The sequence below is a fragment of the Cydia amplana genome, chromosome 12 (genome assembly GCF_948474715.1).
Source record: "Cydia amplana chromosome 12, ilCydAmpl1.1, whole genome shotgun sequence".
Lineage (NCBI taxonomy): Eukaryota > Metazoa > Arthropoda > Insecta > Lepidoptera > Tortricidae > Cydia > Cydia amplana.
Window position 1 is genome coordinate 11,081,180 of NC_086080.1, and position 25,926 is coordinate 11,107,105.

Consider the following 25,926-nt stretch of genomic DNA (forward strand, 5'->3'; position numbering starts at 1 on the left):
CATATGTTAGGGGTTGGAGTGGACTAGCACAAAGGGCCATGCCACTTATTCCCGTGGTTGGCATTCCGCGAGCGATCGCTCGCTTCGTCCTAACCTGCAGAACGTGACCTCCATTTGCGCGTAGCTGTAAAAAGCTGAAAGTCCACTCGTTTCTGCATGCATTTAGAATAATCGGCGAGGTCGGAGTGGTATGTGCGCGCGGTCAGCGTGCCTGACAATCTGAATTGACTGTCACTCGATCTACGTTTTACAAATATATTAGGTTTCCATGTACAGCCGATAATGCAATACACATATATGGAATGAAGTGGCTTAGGTTGGATGCTCAATGCATCTGTGGTCAGTGCAAATCAATGCAATGCTGTTATGTTGGACATGCAAGTACCGCCTGCAATGCCTATGTAATATTATTCAATACATTATTAAATACCTAGTATATGTAGATGTTACTTTTTACTCCTTAAAAGCCTGTTTTGATATGTATATGTAATTGATTTTAGACGGAGATTATGATAGAAATACATTTTTCATAGGTGAACTCACAATTTTATTTTTCTATCAGTAGACCAATTCGAGTAATTCGCACTGGGTCTCATGCCTCTCATGCCCATTGGAATTACACTCTAGAAACGGAACATACCTACTCGTATTTACAATATAACTACACATCGGTAACTCGTGGCATTTAGGTAGCACTTAAAAGATTAGTTTAATTACCTAATTCCTTTTTTTAGTGGTTTCTTTTTCTCGACTCGTATAGGAAGGACATTGTCACATCACTAGTCTGTTAGAAACTGTCAAGTGCTACCTAAGTGCCACGAGTTACCGATGTGTGCTCATCACTAATCTTTTAAGTGCTACCTAAATGCCACGAGTTACCGATGTGTAAATATAACACATTTGACTCACAACAATATAAATGCAATATATGCATTATTCATGCATGTTGAGTAGTGTTATCCAAGTTGTGCGAGCGCCGGCGAAATTAACTAATCAGCTGACCCAGTGTTACTCGTTAGTCATAGTCACATCACAGACCCTGAAGAGGATAGTGGACGACAGCTTCTCCATAAAAACGTTGTTCCCTGGATATTTAGAGACATTTACACCTCTAAATAAGTTTAGATTTTTTTTTTCATGTATCTGTTTTTTTTTAATAATATTATTATAGTATGTTTATGTAATTCGACATTAAGAGACCTTATACATCTCTAAGTAATTGTACGTACGTTACTTATACGTTAGTTTGGTTTGGTAGTTGCTGTTGTATTTTATAATTGTTGATGTATTTTTTTTTCTTGTTTTCTTTCTTCCTTCAATGTTGACGTGTAAAAGTGCCCTTGTGGTTGTGGCCTATTTGTTGAATAAATGTTGAAGTTGAAGTTTATATAATGGAAAATATTTTTATATAATTGTATACGAACCATAGCTATCGATTATTTTATTATTATACCTAAGAGGTAGGAGAGAAAAACAAATTCCATACACATTTCCCTATTTAAAAAAAATTAAATCGGAGTAAATGTGGTTAATATCTAAATCGTGTGAAAACATATATTATCCAGGAGAAAAATGGGGCTTCGTCTGTATGGAGAAGCGATCACTTGACTTTGACCCTTTTCGTCTTAACAACTTAAAGTGTACCAGCATAGCCTTCAAGTTTCCGTGCTATGTAAGCGATTGAAATACTGTTCAGGTAGTTGTTCTATTTCCCTCAGTTTCAGGTTCAGTGCACGTTAGCGTTTGATGGGATCGTAAAACTTAACGTGGCTATGGATCGCTCGCCCGCTGTTAGTCTTGCCGATTCATTATACGGCCAGGTGCATTACTGTAGTTAGACTGGGTGGGGCATTTGGAATCGCAGAACTATGGATCTGGTTCTAGGTTATATAGTTCGCTAGCCACGACACGTTACCGTTAAACATTTACTGATAATTTTAGCGGCTTTTATAGGCTATGTGTTAAGTAAGTATTAGGTATGCAATTTATTCAAACTTTAACACATTCCTGTTAAAAGTAGGTATTAGAACAAATTAAATTATTTTCTGAAAATAGTTTAATTTGTTTTTATTTCAAGTAGAAACACTACTATATCAATTCTAAACTTAAATAAATGTCATAAACTAAGAAAAAGTGACCAAGGCCTCCAGTGCCCCAGGCTGGAATCGAACCAGCGTCCTCTGCTATCGCGGCAGGTGCCTGTGCCATTCGGCCACCGGGCCACAGCGGCATAGGTCGAATTTTTCCGTGTATACTGAAGACTTATGGCGCCCCCTGGCCACCCCTAAGGTGGAACAGTATATGCTTCGACCTTCTAACTGCATTTACACGTTACATCTTGGAGCTTCTACAAACAACATGAAACAATTCCACTACTTTCCCAGCCTGTATAATGTACACATCGTAGCCTTAGTTTTGTGTATCCTGTCGACCGACCGCACCCTGGTCGATGGCTTCTTATGCAACCGAGGGTAATAAAATCTAACTTATGCACGGTTTAATACTTATGCTATGCGGGGCTTTTCGAAAAGTTGGTTCTAACTAAATTTTCAAATAGCAATCTACTTTTTTTAACGTTTTTTATGGTAACAATAAAAGCAATGAAGCTTATAATTGTACTCATATCTACTTATATCCAATAAAAAATCTAATTCCGCGATATCGAGCTCAGGGATCGGAACCGGTTTTTTCCAAAAACTTCGAAAAAACCATAATTTCCAAATATTGTTTACTCGAAATGTAGGACTCAGTTGTGTGTTTAGGTAACGACAGTGTGTTTCGTATTATTAGATTGCCCAATTAGAAATGAAATAATTAGCAAAGAATGAAAAAATACCGTTTTCGTTCCCATACAAGTAATGAAATGAAAAATGAAAATGAAAATATTTATTTCAGACACCAGGTATCCATATTTTTTTGTTGTCTACAAAACTATATTAGTAGGTAACAAAGAAAAGAAAAGAAAAATAAAATAAAAACTAAAACTATAAACTATAAACTATAAAAATAAATAAATAAATAATACCGGTATCCGATCCCTGATCCAGCTCATAGGCAGTATGAAAGTGTTTATGGTCACCTAAAATTACCGCACCGAGAATACGTGGAGAGAAACTCGTACCGTTAAATTACCTTTCAGAGACTTCAAGGTCCATAACAATGCATTGTAGCCGGACTCCAGACTTCGAGAGTTGATATTAAGGTATACTAGATATATTAAGGCGATGTGCTCGATCGAAATAACAACTTAGACAGCGACCTTCAGACGTGCTTTGTCCCAAGAACCCCGGCAGATATTTATAGTCGGGGTTTTAAGAATATAGAGCAATAAGAATGTATTCCCCCAACGCAGGCTTGTTGTAAAAATATTGCTAAACTTTTGGCAACAAAACGAAAAGAGGCAATCTGCAAAGAAAAATAAACGGATAGTTAATTTGTTTCTAGGCCTTACATTTAAATGGTTTTGGAACTGGAGATATGTTTGCTTTTGTATAAACCAGTATCCAAACTAGGGTAGGCAAAATAAGGCAAGATAAGATTGGTAACCTTTCGCCTCCTATGACACAAATCAACTTAAAGTGAGGCTGCCTACCTTACCTGGCCCGAAGATGAATATAAGCGGGAGATGGTACCTAGATATTAATATAAGTTTCTTTTCAAGGATATGGATACAATTTATGCTCACGTCGTATTATAAAAATGTACGAGTGAATATTGACAAATCCATAACAGTTGCAGAACAAGAAACATAACTACGATATGATGGATGTATGTATAAAGGTAAATAAGGTATTGTACCATACCGAGGAAATGAGAAAACGAAACTAAGCAACGATAAGGTAAAATGCATCTGTATGATATGTAAGTACCGTATAAACTCGCTCTACCATGCCTTACGCGTTACATGGCGTTTTATTTTATTGTTGTCCCCTATACTTTTTTTCCAAATTTGGGATTTTTTATGTTATTTCTACTCAGAATCACGAGCTCTTTCTATCCTAATAGGAGAAAAAAAGTGTCCCAAAATTTCCATACATTTTTCGATCTTTCCATTTCGCGACCGCCATACAAAGTCTATGAAAAATGGTGACGTAATGGAAATAAAAACCTTAGGACACTTTTTTCTCCTATTAGGATAGAAAGAGCTCGTGATTCTGAGTAGAAACAACATAAAAAATCCCAAATTTGAAAAAAAAGTGTAGGGCACAACAAGAAAACAACGCCCTACACAATCAGAAAAAGAGTGCTTTAAGATTTAAAAAAAGGGCTTAGATGTTCCATGCCGATAAAAAACCTTAAAAAGTAGACATCCTATGTTTATGTAGGACTCGTTCTTTTAGATAGAACTTATTATGGAACTAAAGGAATTATGGATAATTTCAATATTTCTACATAGATTTTACCTATATTTAAGATCTCAAGAGAAGAGAGACTCTATTTTATAAGATGGAGCCACATCTTATAGAATAGAGTTACACAGCCTTTGAATTCTCTTGAACTATTCATCTGTGAGTGCATCTTCAATTTTTAAACGGTAACGAGACCCTCAATGTCGGTTTGCTCTGAAAACTCGTTACCGAAGCGGTATTCTATAACTTCCGATTTCCATGACGCGGGTCACAATGTAACTGTATAATGTAAATGTAACTAATGTGTATCATACATTGTTTCTGTGGATTTTATGAAGTAATAGTAAAGTGCGGAGAAGGCCCCGTTACAATTATGTATAACATATTGAAGAAGAAGGCGTCTCGCAATCATCTTTGCCTGCACCTTTGTACGTCATGGTAATATTACTTTCCTCGTCGACGCTGTTACGCGTGAAAAATATATCACGCGTAACGTAACTTAATTGGTAATATGAACATGCTCTTTCGAAATAAGTTAAAATAATATTTCATACTACAAGGACTCTTGGATCGAAGACGCGACTCGTCAAAAGTCCAAGTGTGATGTGAGTAGCTACTCGTATGACCCGTTGTCGTTGTGTATTAAGTAAATAGCAAAAAAACTGGCACAAAGCTGGCATTTAGCTGGTAGCTGCGCGCAACTACGCTCCCTACAGGTGTTCACGGAAGACCAGCGTCAGGTACTACTCCAGTAGGACCCGGCATCATGCTGCTACCTTTTTCAGTGTAGTGACAGTGTACAAGTTAGTTATATAAGTTTTTTCTTTCTTCCTGTGAATGTATTGTATAACTGTGTACCTATGCTGAAATAAATAATATTCTATTCTATTCTATTCTATTCAAAGAGTAAAGAACCCCATGCGAATGTTTGTTCAAAGTGAATCTTTCACAAATAGGTATGTGTACATTATACTACATAATAGTGTTGTTATTGTCGCTAGCTCATCATTTGGTTCTACAGCGGAGTACCGAACACGCCGCCGCCATCTTTCATTATCACATTCCCTATTAAATCTACGCGACCGGCATGTTTGACAAGTTTGATGTAGGTACTCCATCCCTCCATCAACTCGCAAATTTTACGACCGCGTAAAATTGTATTCGCGCGACGTCGTTTGGTAATTTTCTTTGCGTAACATTACCGGTATAAAACAACGCAAATGAAGTATCCACGAATCGTGAAAACAAGTGGTTTATAATTTTCATGTTTGTTTTCACGCACGTGTCTCATAAAGCTTTTTATTTAGATCAGTCAAATCTTACAAAAAAATCTCCTAAAAAAACATTGCGTGATGTAGTTCTATATTTTTGTGTATATTGTTTGGAGTCCTTGGAGGAATGTGAAACTATGTTTTGCAAGCAAAAAAAAAGTTGAGCTCCCTTCGTAATTTGCAAAAAACTGCAAAAATTTCGGACTATTTTCAGTTTTTGCACTTTTATTATAAAACTAATATTTATTATTTAACTGAAAAAAGTCCGAAATTTTTGCAGTTTTTTGCAAATTACGAAGGGAGCACACCTTTTTTTTGCTTGCAAAACATAGTTTCACATTCCTCCAAGAACTCCAAATAACATACATAAAAATATAGAACTACATCACGCAATGTTTTTTTATTGTAAGATTTGACTGATCTAGAAGTTTTATGTCGGTGTCAATGTAATGATAACTTGATAAGAGAAATACGAAAATTCAATACGAGGTACTAAAGCCTAAAAAGTAGCAAGATTATTTGCACTTAATTACACTAAATTTTATTCACAAATGCAATAACGCTTATAGGCAGTAGGAGCGTCGCTTAAGATGCTAATATAAATTGTGAAAGCCTCATCGAGTTGTGGAATTTTCCCATTGGATTTTATGGATTTCTTTCTTTCTTTCTTGTTCTCACATTAAATTATAACCGCAGGGAAAACGAACAGAGCATTGAATTTAATTTCAGAATCCAGTTCGGTAACAGAATTTCTCTTTTATTGAGGGAAAATTAGGTAGGTAAGTACATTTACGCTTGGACCGAATGTTGAATTATAATTGTTGGGCATTTATTTGACGTGTTGTGATTTAATATGACAAAGGGGTGGATTTAAAAATGAATCTGTATTTATTTCGCATAACATAGGAGTTTATTTAAGGAAGCACTCAGCCCTAATTACACCATGAATAGCGGCCTGCGCAATGGCAGTTTAAAATAAGAAAATGCCGGGCTAACAAGGCAAGACGGCTAAGGCGGCCTTATTACCTCGTAAACGAGTCGTGTCGTGACACTGCGCTCTATAAAATGATGCAGTAAATAAGTTTTTGGCAAAAATTTCATTTTTGGTACAAGCTTTTATCGCTAACTGTACTTTTCTTACGACAGACAACTAATACTCATCGAGGCAATTCTAAAAACCCCTAAAACAATTAGGTTGCGTTGTTTCATCACAAAGTTCCTATGGCCACCTCCTGTCTCCATCATCAGATCAGCTCGATGGTACCATAATATTGCATTGTCATCCGATTTATACATGCATGCAAAATTTCAGCTCAATCGGAAACCGGGAAGTGGATCTAATTTAACTTGCAAGATTTGATTACAGACCGACAAACAGACAACGGTCAGGTAAAAGTAAATAAAAGCTTGTAAAATTAGAAACTCTTTCTAACTATACCGTTATGTTTTTGACGAGGATAGACGTGCTTCAATTTTCTTCCATTCTTCTGACTACTACATACTTTAACAAGGGTTTTCTCCGTATCATTTTTTATTGCGTAATCGTAGGTACAAACATCCTCGCAAAACCCACTACAAATTCTAAACAAAAAATCTTCTTTCTATTGTGTTGCTTTGTTCCCAAGCTCGTTATTACCCACCCCAGTTAAAAGTAGCCCAGTCGTCTACATTCAATAGTCAGAGACCGAGCTAACCTCCTATAATAGGTGAATTGGATTTGGAATTCTCCATTCATATTTACTCGACCCTTTCAAGAATATTCAATCGCACATTTTAATGGCCGGTAAGCCAACTGTAATATGTTAACATCAAATCCGACATATTGCGTGTGAAACTTTTTTTGTAAACATATGATTGCGTGGGCAAAACTTGACTTAGTCGGAGAAATATTTAAAAAATAAACATTATATCGACATCATTCGATACGATAGGATGTACCTACTTACCGAAGAAACCTAAGCGATGTAAGAAATGAATGTATATACGACTTTTAGACTATTATACAGTGTTTTTCGATCAATCATACGGAGTGGCGCAGGTAAGGCACCTGCCGATGATTGATTGAATGCAGACTTCGAAACATGTCCCCAGTTAGTTTTACGGGGCCTAATCTGTTATCTATTAATAGCTCTACGAAACTTCATGCTATTCGTCAGGCATCAAGTTGAACGATCTAACAAATTGGCATTCAATCCGTGAGCTGATTTTGTTTTACCTTAATCAATTTGTAACAAAAATAGGAAAAAACATATAATTATGTAGTTCATATAAACAGAGGCTAGTACAATCGACGCAAAAAGCTGCTCACTATTAATATCTAAACACGATTTTATTGTTAAGGTCTTTTCTAACATATGTTACATAAGGTACATCCATTACATAACTTGCTAAGCAGAAAAAAATTAGAAATACTTAGATACATTTTGAGATTTAGAATAGAATTAGTCAAATATATAGGACTATCCTCTTACTTATTAAAAAAAACTCGCGTTGCCAATTTCCTTTCTTTTGACCGCCGTAACCAGCTGTAAACTCAAAATGAAATTACGACATGCAAACGTATCACAGACATTTAATTGGAGTCTCTTCGAAACTGCCGCCGGGTATCATTTTGCGAGTTTCTAAAACATCCCTTGTAATTATTCATATTATACTCACAATTTTACTCTTCGAAGTGGAGGGAAATTAAACTTGCATCCTGTGATTTGTGCACAGATTAGATGTTTGCAGCAGAACATGATTAAATTGTAATTACGTCGGAATACGCTTGAAGGATTGTCTTACGCAACTACGGCTCAAGAATAACTACATTCTGCCTTGTAAGATATACTATTAACTCTTAGTTTTGAGTATGACCCTGTATGCGATTCGAATTAGGCATTTGAGTAAGTATTTATTCCGACTACAATCCGCCTCTTAATAATATATCAATTGAATTATATATGTTTGTTTTGTTCAAATAAATACGAACTATTTATTTTCATGACTGTAAATGTGGCATATTTTATAATTATGACTATTCGGAACATAGCAATGAACTAGAAAAGATTCTCAATCGGGATGTAGTGCATAATTGTTTGCCGTCGTATTTTCTCGGAAACTTTCGTATTTTGTCATGCTACTTCAGTCAACCTCAGTATTTTTTGTACCGAGACTGACTGAAATAGCAAGACACGTTCGTACGTTTCCTTAAAAAAACGATGGAAAATAATAATCACTACATCTGTAGTCGTCTTACTTTTCCAGCAGTCATTCCAACCGCAATATTTGTACATAGGTACTCGTATTCCATTCGTTTCATGGACATCGATTGCACTAAAATATAATGGGTGGTAAACGTACGAAGTGACTCTGAACTAAAATAAACACAAGAGCGGTACAGCGAACTATATTTATAAGCCTTTTTGGCACGGCAGCCTAGGCATGTCCCTAACAACCATCGATCACAGTACACTTGACTTCGTGCGGGTCTATCGCGTGTCGAAAGTACCTGCCTAGATCAATTTATCTAACGAACATGTCTGTATAGACGTATGTTATTATAAACGTATATTCGTTTTATGTTCGCGGTAGACTTAGTCGGAGTAAAAAATAGGTATTCAATTTTATATCTAGATTAAAACTATTTTGTTTTGATATGGCTTTCGCAGGGCGAAGTCCATTAATTTTCACGTGTAGGTAATGGCTTTAAAAACCGAATCCATACATACAAAACAATACGGTCTGTATGTAAAAAAACGACTTAAAAAGGATAAAATAAAATATCTCCCCTCCCTCTAACCCTCCACCCTTTTATATGTGCCAGCAATGGAAATATTGGAAGTCGGTGCCAAGCCAAATGTTCATTCGCTACGACAGTGTGTTGACGCTTTTAAAAGTTTGCCTTTTGCTGGCGCATATTAAAGGAAGGATGGGGAGGGGGAGGGGAGGTATTATATTTTATCCTTTTTGAAATCGGTTTTTCTTTTTTTTAACTGATATCTCATTATTTCCACCATTCCGCTAATTATTAGCTCAAATAAGTATACATGAGCCTTGAATCGTGTATTTTTTTAATCTAGACCGTTTAAGGGCAACAACTTTAACTTTAATTACGATTAACACTAAACCCACACTGTGAAATATCATAACTACCAGTATACTGTCAAGTTTAGGTACAATAATTAATTATTAGTTATATAACCAAACTATTGATCAATTCCCAAAAGTTTTAAGTATTATTAGATTGATTAGAACAGATGCATCCTTTCGAAACTTCATCAATAAACTAGGTCGTAGGTACTGTAACTACCTACACCTCCACTCCTATTACTTACTCCGACCTACTGCCCTATTCGAACTTCAAGATATTCACAAGAGACGACACGTACTAGATCCATTCTAGATACGTTATAGTTTAGATTTTACTTTTACAATAGATCATGTTAGATATCTATTAGATGTGAATTAGATCTCTAAGTAATATCTTGTGGAAATCGTTCAAGAGTATCTCCAGAATCGCGGAAATGTCAAATTTGACAGGTTAGATCTTAAAGATATCGTTATCGTATCTTGGCGATGTCTAATAGATGTCTATTACAAAATCCGAATCGGGCCCCTACACAGTACAAGGAGGAGGTTGTCTTGATGAGGACGGGTCTTCTTGAACACAAATGAAAGAATAATAACAAGAATGTAACATTATTTAGGCGATCTTCCATTTCGAATTTAAACTGTTGTGAGACTAACATTGAATAATTTTACGGTTTAGACTCACTTGTTTTAAAGCCGTTGTGAACGCTGCTCGCACTGTTAGTGCTTGAGAAAGGAGACATAGGCTCTCCGAATCATGTCGCGCGAGTGACTTAAAACAAGTGAGTCTAAACCGTAAAATTATTCAACGAACTTCCATTTTTCTGAAATCGTTATAAAGTTCTTCATGTGACAGGATGTAGATGTTGTAAAAAGATTTTTTTTGTAATCCAAAAACTTAAGGTTGAGAGAAAAGCTTTATAAAAAAATCAGTATAAATAAATGTAAGAAAATAAATTTGTATTCAACGATTTAACTTAATTCATCAAGACTAAGGGATTACTTTTCAACATTTTCATAAGCCACTAGTTAATTACCGCAACGGAAGCCGCTTAATGGAAAAATAATTATACTGAATAAATTCAAGGAGACCACAAATTGAATTCGGTCAACATACTCGACCTGAATCGGGTGTTAATTATGCAATAGGCTTGGTTAATTTGTCATAATATATTTGGATTGAAATAAAAATGTCATACGGACGGAAAGAAAAACTATAATCAATGTTCAATGTGTAAATGGGTGACTGTTCGAGTTGCTAAATAATCATCCGATTATTAGGGGAAAAAGTAAGTAATCTATAAGTTATTTTTTTTTATTTTTTTTTCATATGGAAGTAAGCCCGACACTTTGATCTCATATATCTGCATATATTTTTTTTCCTGTTTTTTTTTGCTTTATTACGATAAATTGGTTATTTAATTAATAATTAAAATAACTAACTTATTTCCTATTTAAAATTGAGGACTCACCTTTTACCCCACTGTCCCCACTGAAAAGTTCCTAAAAGCAGAAAACTATAATGTAATTAATTTAAAAAATCACCTAATAGAAAAAACTAACACGCACCGTGCTGTTAAAGGTGCGAATTATGATTTTCCTGATAATAACTATCCTACACACGTCCTTCTTCTTCATACCTAATTTCATCTGAAACACTTTAGCGGCGTGTGCGTGAAGAGGAAACAGAGTTCCTTTGGAATGTATATTTAATATCGAAGGTAAAATAGCCTAGTGCCGTAAAATGGGGTGAGTAGGGTCAAAACTGAAATTCAAACCTCGATAACATTTTATTTTTATATATGAAAACTGGATAGTGTTCCGGACGTTTGTATTTTAGTTTTTATTTTATTTTGGGTAGTTCCATTTCATAACTTTGACGATAAAGAGGAAAACCCACCTCACCCCGTAGTGCCTCGTATTTGAGTTGAGACTGTTGAGAGGGGTTCAAAGGTGATTTTGGAAGATTGTTGGATCGATTTTTTTTTATTATGCGTTAATCTATAGCTCCATTTTAAATTGGAATACATTATTTTTGTAGCAGTGGCCTTAAAATCCCTTCTCACCCCCTCTCAAACCTTCTCTCCCCATTCATAACCCACCTCTCCCCGCGAAACCTACTCACCCCGTTTTACGGTACTTACCTATAGCGGTATGGTGGCGGTAACATTAAAGATAATAATGTAGTATAGTGGAGAGATAGCATAATCACAATTAGTCTGTGCCTAGCGATACTGTACACACATAGTAGAGCAACTAATTATTTACCGTTAGGCACGTCGGGCCAAATGGGATGGGGAAATCAATGATTGGACGTGCCCTTTGACCCCTCAATACACGCTCTACTTGCACTCTTATTTGTCATTAGGACGGGGAAAATAGTTTCGTGTCGTACCTATCAGATATATGTACCTATATTTGTTCTTTTAGAAGTAAATATCTTCTTTAAAAAAGTGATGAACGGGAACTCCTACACTAATCAAAGGGTGTTGCCATTTGTCCCCGCCAGGCACAGATGGGAATAGGTGTTCTCATATAAATCATTTCTATTTGTCCTTTCTCATGCATGGCTTGAGAATTCTCGTAGCGACCAACTTAAAACAGAAACGAATCCTAAAACGGAAAATGACAAAAAGGCTTGATAAGTACATACATAATACACCTACCTACTTCTAAGCACCTGACAGATAAAAATGAGTATTGAATAATTTTACGGTTTTAAGTCACTCGCGCGACATGTAAAATTATTCAATGTTAGTATGTCTCACAACAGTTTAAATTCGAAAAATGAGTATTTTTAAACACAGAATTACTTATGTTTTACTCGTATTTCATCATAATTACGACTAAGTTCAAACCCAGTCTAAAGTTTAAAGAGGAAAATTATAAGGCTACCTAATAAATACCGCCGAGGTGTGTGTTCACTCTAGCTCAACGTGGAAAATCCATCTCATCGTCGGTTGTGAGGTTACAATTTTCGCGCTCACTCAACCTTGAGGGAGGCGGGGCAGGCATTAGAGGAGGAAAAATTAGATTTCACCCCGACACTGCGCTTCCCGGACTTTACACACTCCTCCACGTTTACCCATTTTATATTTTCCTCGGCCACAGAGAATAAACGCAGTATATTCCTTAATTTAAGACAAAATGTGCGAGGGGAGTAAATTGACTAATACGAGACCCGAGTTTGGATAAGCGAGTCCCTCTGTAAAAAGATTACCGCACCAAAGAATGCTTTTAAAATGTATTAACGTCATATTATATTAATGCTTAAAAACATTCAAGATACCGGAAAATACGAGCAAAAATAAATTCCAAATACATTTTGGGCGGGAAACGAAACCATAATGTTTAGCTTTTTTGTTTAATTATGTGCGAACATTCAATGGAAGAGAAACCAAAAGTAAAACCAATTTGCCGAACAAAGAACAGTGTGCGTGAACGAAGTCCGTGAAGTATTTCGCCAACTTTCCGTTTTCCGTAAACAAATATGCGCAATATTCGCAAAGTTGTCACGTCAATTGCAAAATTATTTTCTCTGAAATTAACATTATGCAATAAAAGCTGAGTGCGAGGCGGGGAGCGGCGTTGTTTACAGCCCTTTTGTTACCCAACTAAAAGGGTTAAACTTAAACGTCGCGACACTTAGCCAGCTTACGGAAAGCGGTACGTGTGAACATATGTTACATAATATTTTTCCTTCCGTGTGCACGGAGAGATTGTTTTAGAACGCAAACTTATTTTCCCGATGTTACAAAGGATTTCAGGATTTATGATCGAATACCGCCGTTTTTGCGCTCCCTCGTTGACATTACATAACGATACCTTTTTTAGGAAAATGTTAGCTTCAGCAGTTCACTATGAGCGGAAAACTAAGGCGGTATTCTTCCTTTTTGTTCAATACGTGATTCTAAATCCGCAGTAAGATTAGAAACCCAGTTATGTTACATTTTTTGCTAAATCAGAAGTATTTTTACATTTCTTTGTTCATATAAAATGAGATAATTTGCGATCCCGTCCAGGAAGTTTAGCTGTTCTCGTCTCAAGAGGATGCGCTATCAATCACTCGAAGTTGATATGAGTAGGAGCAGATTCGCCTTTTTTTAAAGGGCTGTTTTGAAGACATTTCATTGTATTTCAGGTGACTGGAGTAGGTACCTGTAAATGCTTTCGATTCACTTTACTGCAATAATCCAAATATTTAGTAAAATGACTTTTGATTAACATTTGCGTTTGATAAATATGTACTGGCGAATATATTTTCGCGAATATTATAACCCTAACATCCTCATTGACTGGTCTATTACCCCTCGTTCTGATGGCGTTAACTATAATTAGCACGCGTATGTAAACGACCTCAAGGATGAGATACAGCCTACTCAGACCCGGGAAAGTTAATGCACCGTTATAAAATGAAAAGGATTAGGTACATATTTACCTACAACTAAGGTAACCATGCCTGAAGATTTTTCCTGATATGATAGGGCTACATCAAGAATACATTTAGAATAAATGAATACAAAATCTCAGCCGCTCATTAGGAATACAATAGTTTTGTTTTTTTTTTTTATAATCGCAGTGTTAAGCATAGAATTAAACATATGTGAATACAAATTTCTCGTGAGTGGGTCCGGCAACTGAACTGATACTTACGAGAGTGGCTTATGTCTTTCCACAAGGATAAACGATAATTTCAGCCATACATCTGTTTGTCTGAGGCACAGACAAGACATCCTCTAGACTGAGCATAGTAACGCTACCCCCTCTGCCACTATATACGGTAGTTTTACTCCATCTTCGAGTCAAAGTGTCAGAATCCCGTGCCGTGATTGGTCTGTGCCTTTGAACGGACCAATCACGGCAAGGGATTCGCTCACCTCGTCCCCCCGCACCCCCGTATTTTTGGCAGCATCGGTTTCATGAAATAATTGCTCTAAACTCCGTCTAGAGGATTCCTAGTCTATGGTCTGAGGTAACCCTACACGCAACAAGCGGGCCTAGCTTTGTAATTAAACAGCCTATCGCCTTGTATATACGTCTGCGAAAGGGCTTACATACTTATTTAATTTCACGGCTCACAGAACAACCCGAGTTCGTCGCGATCGAGTAAGTAATACCTTCTTTAGAGCATTGTAAAGTACCTAAAGCGAATTATTTCAGGTTGGTTTAACTAATACGGCTTACATAGTAGCTAGTATGAAGTCAGAATAGGGACACTGATATGCTTGATGTCGTGGAGAAACGGTATATGTGTGTGATGAAAAGTAAGTAAATATATTATTTTCAACTCATCGAATATATAATCACAAACTTTTCCATTACTTAGAGTAATTATCAATAAAAACTTTCACATTGGAGTATTAAAGTCGAAGCGGCCATTCTTTGAAATATCAAGCTCAGTTCATATCACTTTAAGGTTTTTTATTCAAATACCTTTTTACTAGCAGAACATTCCTTTCAGGAGTGTTACCAAAGGACATTGGTTCTAATTTAAATAACAGGCAAACTTTGTTTATACCGGTTTATTTACCTGTTTTCCCCATGCGTAACCGTCTGTATTGACACGGGTGCGGCGTGACTGGAGCCCTGTAGTTTATGGCCACATGAAAGGGTTTAACTATACTAGTATAGCTACACCTACATAGACATACAACAAGACTGAAATAATAAGTGGAAACAAATAGGAAACTTTACATAACCGCTTTTTTATAGAAAATTGTACCGCAACAGTTTTGAATGATTCGCGGTTAGTTTCATTAGGTTTATATCGACCGGGATATGAACCGTTACTACCTGTTGTATTGTTTTCGAGCTCCCGATATATCGACGCAGTTACCTACATGCATCTTGTTCACGGGTCTTGTTCGTGATCCCGGTTGATATAAGTCTAGTGAAAATTGTACGACCTTTACTGAAAAGTTCGACAAATAAAAAAGATTATTTTCTACTTAGAATCAGGCGTTATTCAACAGATATTACTGGTCATTCAGCGGAGTAATGCCGCTAGTATTTTTGGCACATTTGGTCCGGGGGATAATCAGAGTGGGTGGTAATATTTTATTTGTTAAGTTATTTAGTTTTACTCATTTTTTGGCGTTATTTGTATTTATAAATGCTTTTGATGAAAATACGTATAACTTCTGCGATGATTCAGATGAGAGAGAATGGTAAAAAAATAATAAAAAAAAGTGTACACAATAAACATACAAACATTTCAAGATAATAAAACGTTAGTAAAATAGAAGAACCTCTATTCTGATCGCGTTTATCGCTATCGATAAAATTTCCGTTTCTTTACACACAAGTAGCTTTATTCACGACAATAAACTCTACCGTAATACGCCTGCAGCATTCGATATGTATATTCTATTTCCATTTGAACGTGATATCTATATTGGTAGTGGCACGTTGGAGTAAATTGCGTTGTTTGTGTGGAGTGTTGTATTTACCTGGCCCTACATCGATATTGATACGGGTACGGAAATACATACTTTATGGTGGCTATAGTTTAATTAACCTATAGGTTATCTTTTACCTAACTTTTAAAGGCGATAATACGATCTAGTATATATAATACTTAGTAAAGTAAAAAGTCTTCAGTCACTCGCATAGAGCAAACGCCTGTTGAAGCTATATTTCCCAACTTATTCACCACAGACTGCTTATAAAAATGTAAATTCCGGTAATACCTGACGAGAAAAGTTTATCTATTCTTGTGCCTGAAACATAAAGACAAACGCTTATTTTACGAGCACTTGCTGTATATGTGGCAATTTGCATGTATTGACCTAGTTTGGCAAAGACTATTCCATAAAACTAGATGCATCCATTACCCTCACAACCGTTTCTTATCGACATGTTGGATTTTTTAAAAGCTACAACATAATTAATCATGATGCAGACAAATAATGAAAGTACGGGAGGGTCACTTGTATGTACTTATAGCATGTAAATGTAAACTTGGATATATCTTAGATAAGCAAAATTAACATTTAATTAAGATATACATGAACAAGTTTCACAAATCTAAGATGAGATTCCTCATCTCCATATTGTGTTGGACCTTTGATCATACAATACAAACAGGATCGATATTTAAGATGTGCCTCCTACTGTATTAATGAGAACGGAAGTGTTGTTTTTTAAATATTTTTTGGTGATTAAAATACTTCCATTATTAAACTTTTATTAACTAACTGAACGTACCTAAAAGTAATTATTTCGCCTAAAGCCATAAGTTAAAATCGTGATGAAAAACCGCAAAGCCATCGGATAGTTCGGTGGAGTTCGACCACAACATTCATTCAACTTGTAGCTCAAACGATCCAACATTAAAGTTTAAAAGGACGTAAATATTCCCAGCTATTGGATTTCATGTGACCTTTATGATATATGTTTATCAAAGTATCCACGGCAGATACCTGCGAGAATTAGTTTCATTTCACACCCAAAAATAATTTAAACTTCGCATTTTGTTTAATAGAACACAGTAAAATTTAATATCACCAACTTTAAGAAATATATACCCATTATTTCCAATTAAACTCCGCAATCCCTGGCAACAATATTAATTTACTTTCTCCATTTGTACTGTAGGTACAATCAGATACACCTAACAAATTAAATTTTGAACAAGTGAATCAACCAGCAGCTGGAATTAATGGAAACCGAATCAATCATAAATCATCTTCATTAACATTTACATATTATGATTGATCCGGATTGCTTCTCAACAAATTTTGTATAATACGATATCTCCGAGTTAGTTAGGATAGAATGTTAAATCTGAGTTATGGGCCTATGATACAAACTTCGGTGTCATTTTTACATTTATATTAAATTATGTCGTTTATGACAATCAGTATCGTAATAAAGTCTTACCGAATATGGATTGACGCAGAAGAGACGTTAAAAACGCCTACTGGACTATAAAATGTATAGTCCAGTAGGCGTTTTTAAATAATATTTATTTAAATGCTTTCAATCACAGAAGACTATGATTTTTCTTCAGCAACTTCTGTTAAATATTACCATCTGCTCTCACCACCATTATTTCCGGACAACAAAGATTCGCGTCCGGCGACTCTCCGCCCCGGCAAAAACCTTTGTTCCGGACAGTTAACTGCACAGCGACAAAGAATTAATTCCTTTTCAAGATTGTTGACTATTCCCGACATTTTTTTTATTAAAATGCTTTTATTTTGACGAATCTAGGTTCTTTAGAAAATTTATTCACAATCACTTGTCTAAATTAATCACTGGGGTTAATGAGTAATCCATTTGGAAAAACGAGTTCACTATCGCGTTAACCCTTTCAATAAATAGATTCTGGTTATTTAACTTATGTTCAGCTATGCCAGCATGTTCAACATCGGGCTGTTTGTATCTCATTTCCGTCATTTTCATTGCATCATCATTGTCCGCTGTTATAATTTTCATCGAGACTAAGGCCTCTATTAAACCTAAAACTGAGTATTCCGTAAGATGTTGTCTAAATATTGTTTCTGGGTAGACTTGTTCTATTTTAAGATTACATTCCCGAAGAACTCCTGCTAGCGTTCCATAATAAACATTGATAAGGGTTTCGTAATGTTGAGAGAGCAACTCCCGCTCCGTCGACATGTAGAGGAAGTATGATATATCCGACACCGGAGACGCGTACCGGCTCAGCTGATAGTCGACGAACATCACTTCTACCGGTCTCGTCGCCTGTGACCAAACATACAAACCAATTTTAGTACATACAGGTTTCAAAACTTCCGTGAGACAAAGACATATTAAATATATTAAAAACGGGTAGTTTCTCGCCCCCCCCTGCCGCCACCGGCGCCTGCGCCGAGTCATCGGGCGCGGAGAGCTGCGGCCCGCAGTCTGCGCCGGTCCGTCACCGTAAACGCAAGCTGATGACACTTCTCGGTACGAAGTGAAACATGTCGAGCGTTTTTCGACTTAAAATACGTGAGTGACCCGTTTTTAATATATTTAATACATACAGGTTGATTTTGAAATCCACGCATTCCTTTAAGGAGCTAATAAAATATTACCTTATTTTTGAAAATTATGTTATTAATCCAACAGTCCCCGTGACAAATAGTACTGTACTGAAGTGGTGGGGGTGTTTTCAAAATAGCCAATAAATGTCCATCAAGCGCCGTTAATTTTTCTTTATACGATGAATTCAACACTACGTTGACTGAAGTATCATAACAATATTTCATAGAGTTTGGTAGTTTAACAAGGTCTGAATACTGCACATTTTTGCTCAATATAGTCTTAATCTCATCAAATTCTTCCGAATAATACGTTTCCCATACGAAAGACAGGGCATGTAGTTTAGCCATATTTTTCAGAGTCAATTTAGCTTGATCGATGCTAATCGAAAGAAATCTGTTGTGTATATTATACGTATCCTGCATCTGTGATAAAACCATCACTTCTTTGTTATATTCTTCACTGCTGTAGATACAATTCGGAAACTTTATTTTCAATCCTTCAATCACTTTAAACGTTCTTTGAATCTCAAGCAACTTGGGAACTATTGTGTTATAAAACACGTGACCTCTCTTGTAAAGTTCTCTAAAATTCGCGCGCTGATTTAGATCTAAATGACACTTTATTAAAATCTTCTTCTTTATTTTTGATCCATTTCTTTTGCCACTGATGTCAACTAGATAAGTATTACTAAAGAAAGTATCGACGTCTTCACACCCGTATTGTATAACGTACTCGATGTCATGAATGTCAATTATCTTCGCTGTTTTCTGTATTATTTCCGCCAGTTCCCAGTGAAATCGTGAAACCTTTCGTGGCATTTTACGAGGTACGTTATTACTACACAAAATAATCTTTTCTACTATCCATGTATCTTAAATACAGATCATCAATCGTTACAACATGAGACTGACGTTATCAGTACAATTTATCTTACTTATCTGCATTGACACCACTTAAAACAAGCACTTATACTATGATATTGCGTAAAAGATTTTTGCTTCCAACCAACTATCTAAGAAGTAGGTAGGTACCTACTATGCGAGATTAAGAACCGTAGATGGATTTTAAAAAGATATAAAAATGTCCGAACCCAAATATACCAAGTACAGTAGAGTCCGGTTATAACGACGCCCAAGGGACCGCTGATATTACGTCGTACTAACCGGACGTTGCACTAAACGAACTGCCAATTTTATTTTATTTTTTAATCAAAATAATGACATGTTTGTATTTATTAATACTTATGCGACAATCAACGAAAAAAAAAACATTTTAATTAAAATATTCATTTACGTTAGTATTACAACACTTTGTCTTAAATGCAGAGACTTGTGTGTTTAGAAGAAGCCACTTTTGTAGGTTCGCGTACTCACTCATCATCCGCAAATTACTCGAATCCCGTAAAATAAAAAGTCGTAATTTTTAGGGATCTAATCAAGGTGACAATATCGACAATTAAAAAATAATTAAGCTTTTTGTCAAACATTTAAATTTTACTCAAGCCTTTATCGCGGACTGTTTACTTTTGTTTCAACAGGCAACCTATACTCAATTGAGACAATTCTTACAAACCCAAACTCAATTAGGATGTGTTGTTTTATCAAACAGTTCCTATGGCCACCTCCAGCTCCAAGGTACCAAAATATTGCATTGTCACCCAACTTACATCATTATGTATGTGAAGTTTAAGTTCAATTGAATAATGCGAATTGGGTTTTATTTAGTTTGCAAGATTACGAAAAGTCACAGTTTTTCACCTTGCTGCGTATAGGCAAAGGAGGGAGAGGAGTTGGGTGCGCGTGACGGAGTAAGCTTCTTACCAACAATTTAATTGTAAAAATTACGTCGCTCGTCGTTGTAACCGGACTTGACGGACGGATTTTGTGTCAATTTCCGTCGTTAAAAGCGGTCGGTCGTTATAAGCGGAGTCGTAATAAACGGTTGTACTTTCATAGTAGCTCATACTAAAACCAAACAAGTGCTTATACTTACGTCGCTATAAGCGGTTGGTTGTTATATGCGAAGTCGTACTAATCGGACTCTACTGTATTTATATTTTACTTTTGTAGCATAACTCAATTCTAACTGAATTAAAAAAACAAATGTAAGTAGTACCTATAAATAGTGTTTTTGCAGCTAATTAGTGACTATGGTTAAAGTTTTAAGTTGTTAGATTGTAGATAGATACAAAATGACCTCAAGCCCGCGGATAAACCCAAACAGCTACGTGTACCGGGGGTTCCAGTTCCAGTGTCAGGTAGACAAGGTGAGACATGTACAATTTTATCAGTAACTTGACACTTCACACGATGAATAGCACGTCTTGGACGTTATCAGCGCGGAACGAGTCCTGTCCGAACAAATATGAGATAAACTAGGCCTGGCACAATACCTTTTGTCAAGTGCGCGCCGTGGACGGTCAGAGCGTCCTGTGCTTCGCACGTCTACTTTACTACTTCTCATATCTCTGCCCAGCGTAGTTTTGAATTGTGAACTTTATGTGCCAGGAACAAAGTTTCTTTTGCAATTGCACATTAGGCGTGATACGAATCCGAGGAAGTTGTTGGTCGCAGGGCGTGCATTCCCGTATTCATTGTATTCCGCTTAATGCATTCGGTGATGCTTTGTCTGCATTGTCGTGGTCCTTGCGGATGTCGAATCTAATATTGGAACATGTGCTATTGAAGCGTCATGATTGTTTGGGTAAGATATGATGCAATATCACAAAGGCAAATTGGTTCTATTTGATGCATTTAACCTGCCTCAATTAAATTTATTAGATGTCTACGATGATATGTACTAGGTAGGTAGGTATGTACTCGTAGTTACGAGTTACGTTATTATGCCAAGATAGCTTTATTATAGTATCATTTTCTTAGATGCTTACTACTAAAAGAATTTCAGATTTCTTTTGGAGAATAAACTTGAATGTGAATTATGCCGGTCAGCAAAATGTTCTAAGCGCGTGATGATAAGTTGATAACTAGGTACACAAAAGTTAGCGCATGGGCTATCCAGTTAAGCTAATACCTGTATCGCCGTAGATTAGGAATGTGATATTAAGAGAGCACAATGTAATATGAGCACTAGTTAGTATGGAATAAATTAGTCTAAGTTTACCCGCCAAATGTACCTTTTACTCATCCTGCCGCTGCCCCTAAAATATTATTTAACCATTAGCAACGAACTAGAGTAACTAACTACACAAGTCTGACTAGAGTGCCGCAAGCGACTCAACTGTATCGCGCGCAACTTTTAACATCGTCAATGCTGCGGTAGAGGTTAAAAAAAAGCATCTATTTCAGACGTAAAGTCCATCGTTTAACATATACAATTTTATTTTAGTCAGTGAAAAGTTTTATTGACCAATAACCAGTGCCTGCATCTGCCTCTGTAATACTAAGAGAATTACAACGCAGGTACGGCAACGTTGAATTAATTTTACCTAGGTATGTATTCCTTTCATTAGCAACTTCATAGTCACACAAGTCTTTGACGTCAAAGCAATACACCATGATACCCATTATTGTGCAAATAATCGAGCATCCCGATGTATCTGTCGGCGACATACTTTGACGTCAGGTGGCGTCTGTTTGCCGCGGTTGACGTGGGTCGTGCCCGCGGGCACTTTGACTCAGAAACGTTGCCCGTGTTCTTCAATATCTAAATTATTTAGATAGTCGGCCTTTATTTCGACATTGTTATTGTAAAGGAAAGTAGGAAATAGAATAAACCTTCATAAAACGTGATAGCAAGGAAAACTGCATTGAAGTAAAATAATTGTGCTTAGCTGTATTTTTTTTTCAGGTTTATATATGTAGCACTTATGTAACCTAACCTTCTTAAATATTCGGTTATCTGAATCGGAATACCCCTTGCAGTTTCTGCTTTCGTTAGAAAGTGATGTAGAGAAAGCAGTCGGGCTAAAGTAATCTGGTTTCGAAATAGTTTTTTTACAATCCTAAAACGGAATGATTATGTAACTTAATTTCAGGGCAGAGGAAACGCGTCTAGACGTACAGGAAATCGGTTCTCGCGGCCAAAGTATTGACGCCGACACCGCGCCGATGAGATGTACCCACCACTCGATTTTTACACTTTTCAAATTGTGTTACTGGCAAGGCGATATTAAAGTTCCGGACCTCGGACGGGATGATGAGAAATGTAATCACGTGGCTGTCTGTTACTTAATCCGTGAACAAATATCTTTTTCCCATTATTCATACAATTTAACAATTCTTTGCACTTAATTTCCCAGCTATAATTGCTTCACAGCTATAAAGTACTGAAGGAAAATAAATTGTGAATATAAATCAAAGAACTCATGAAGGCGACATGGGGAGCATCTTTTATTTAATACGTTTATTTTAAGTTTTATAATAGTTTTGTTTTGATGATTAGTTAGTTTACTTCTTCTTATTTCGTGTCAAGGTTCCCTTAAACTTAGTTTAACTGTAGATTTATATTGTATATAGTTATTTTATGTTTTTTTTTTCTAAAATATACCGTTTTTCTCAATTTTACAATTAACGGCCGGTTAGCAATCGTTACAAAAATGACGGTCAATGTCAAATCCCATACAATTTGTCAGTAATGTAACGATTAGACGTTACAGTAACACGACTTAAGTCGCGCTTTAAAGTACAAGTTAAAATGAAAATTCCCATATAGGTACTTACAAATTATCGTCGAAGTCTATGTCTACCGATAGATATTCCTTATACCTAGCTTTTCGTTTTGGGGATGATCCATCGGGTTGTCACTTAGCCGATAGAATATGTGAAAGTCACGTATGTTATTGTCAAAGATGACTTGTTATTTTCAATAACTCGGCGCCTATTGATGCGGGTGTCGTTTACATTAAAGCTCTAAATTTGGATAGATTCAAGGGAATAGTTGTTATGTGCACCACTTTGTTACTTATAATTTTGTGACAGTCACAACTAAGGATTTTACTATCAATCAATACATCTTATAAAACAAAGCCCCCGCCGCCTCTGTCTTTGTAAGCAAGATCTCTGAATAAACGTTTTATTTATTATTTTTTTTTTTTTCTGTATGTTCACGATATACTCAAAAACTACTGAATGGATTTCCATGCGGTTTTCACCTATTAATAAAGTGATTGTTGCGGAAGTTTTAGGTGTATAATTCGTTAAGGATCTACCCGTGCGAGGCCGGGGCGGGTCGCTAGTATAGTAATATGCAGTATTGACCTAACTTCGTCTGAAGCTTAACTGCATTTTGCATAAGTACCTAATGAAGAACATGATGAGTCTGCATGAAGGCTTTGTCATAAAATATGTAATAAGTCTTAGATGATGTTATGCCTGAGGGAAATTACCGTTATTTAGGGCATTCCACTAGAAAGTCGCTTACGAAATGCCTTTCAAATACTTCTGAAAATGCTGCGAATCGATTAAGATCTAGTATATAATATTTCATGACTTGGCTAACAAATTGGTAGTATATTCTGGAGATTTACCTAAGCATTTGATTGAAATAGTTTCCATACAAGGCAAAAGCAAATCGTAAGTGACATTCTTTAAACTATATCAACACGCCCCTATTTCGCGTTGATACAGTTTAAATCATTTGTCTACATATTAAAAAAAAATATTGATATAATCAGTAATTCACTAAAACAAACCTGTTAGCCTGTAATATAAATTAGCAACAGTAACAATATAAAACTCGAGTAGTTAGCTACGTGCTTTTCAAACGCGGTCTCGTATTCCCGTTGCGTCCAAAAGTTTTATCCCATTTAAGTACCCGGTGACTGCCAGGTCTACCCTTGTCATCATCACAACTAACTTTCACTGTAACATCGCGGAAAGTTGCCATGCCGACATTGCCAACTTAGCCAATCCAATTTGTTAAGTTTTATAGGTGCGTAGTTAACATGTGGACAACATAATGTTTGTAGTTAGACTAATTGATGTGTTAATAGCACAAAGTTTCTTGGCTAGGTTAGTTCAATGACTAGAGTGAAACTTAACTTTAGTACAAAATGTAACCCTTCAAATAGTCCTAAGAGAAGATACCTACACCAAACAATATCATTCTTATAGTAATCTGTTGTGGTAAAACGTCTCTTCAGATTTTTTTTTAATAGAAGCTTTGAGATTTAGGTAGATAACTTATTCCAGTGAAACGATGAATTTGACCCAATTTGTTAAAAAAAAAAAACACAAAATACTAGGTCTTATTTATTGGAGTTATTAAAATGGAATTATGGTTGGACACGCAATGACTGCTGATTAAAAAAATCCATTTATAGGGCAAGCACTGCACTGATATCTTTATTAGGTGCCGTCATAATTTACGATATAGCTTCGCTCGCCGAGCCGCATCGCTAGAAGCTTTAATAGAGAATGGCTGCATGCTCGATTTGCCGCAATATTATAGGAAATAAAATCAGCTCGCCCACACCGGGCACAATAGCCTCGGCTGAAATAATCTCCAAGGATCATATTAGAGAGGAATAATGAAACTCTTACGTAGAACGCTATAAAATGCTATTAAATGGAATTGTGGAAGATTTAGCAAGCACTTACAGTATCAAATGGAAACGGAAGAATTATCAAGGAACGGAAATAGGAACACGTTAACTTCCTTTTGTGCTTTAAAAAAATATTAAAGTAAGGTAATATTATATTCTATTAATGTGAAATGTTTAAAATATAAACTTTTCAAAATGAAACTTCATGTTATGTTCAATTGATTCAAATATAGACCTCTAATCTAAAGTATCATTCAATAGAACTTGCTAACTATGTAAAAAAACCGCCATATTAAAATTGACACTGAATGTCAATTTACTAGTAACTTTTGTTTACATAGTTAGCAAGTTCTATTGAATGACAATTTACTTTTGTTCATCTATTCGTTTAGTTTTAGAAGTTATATTAAAGGGTGTTTATAAAATGCACTTATAGTAAGCGTTCGTTCGATTAGATTTTTGTTGGTGTTTTATTTTATGTTTTTGTTTTATTCTTAAAGTCATTATTATTAAAGTTTATTTTTATTTCATTTCATTTCTTTTCAATTTAAATTAATATAGGTACTTAGCCTTAATTATTACACGAATATGAAATTTTATGTTGTACGGTTGTATTAACCCTAGGCACAGATCATATAGGTATATACATGTTTAAGTTTTATTTGTACTAACAAATTAATAGTACAAATACAAGTTAAAAATAGGGAGTATTATACAATAAAATTTCAGTTGTTTGATA

The 25,926-nt window shown here is 35.8% G+C and overlaps 2 protein-coding genes across 7 annotated transcripts in view; both read right to left on the minus strand.

Moving 5' to 3' along the window:
* LOC134652962 (kazrin) overlaps window positions 1–25,926 on the minus strand; it is a 115,954-nt gene that overhangs the window by 76,273 nt on the left and 13,755 nt on the right. The window lies entirely within an intron of this gene.
* On the minus strand, window positions 17,657–19,549 carry LOC134652606 (uncharacterized). Its single transcript, XM_063507768.1, has 2 exons — window positions 18,736–19,549; window positions 17,657–18,400 (listed from the first exon to the last, which is right to left on the minus strand). Exons 1-2 carry the CDS (start codon window positions 19,501–19,503, stop codon window positions 17,930–17,932), a joined length of 1,239 nt encoding a protein of 412 aa, XP_063363838.1. The 5' UTR covers window positions 19,504–19,549; the 3' UTR covers window positions 17,657–17,929.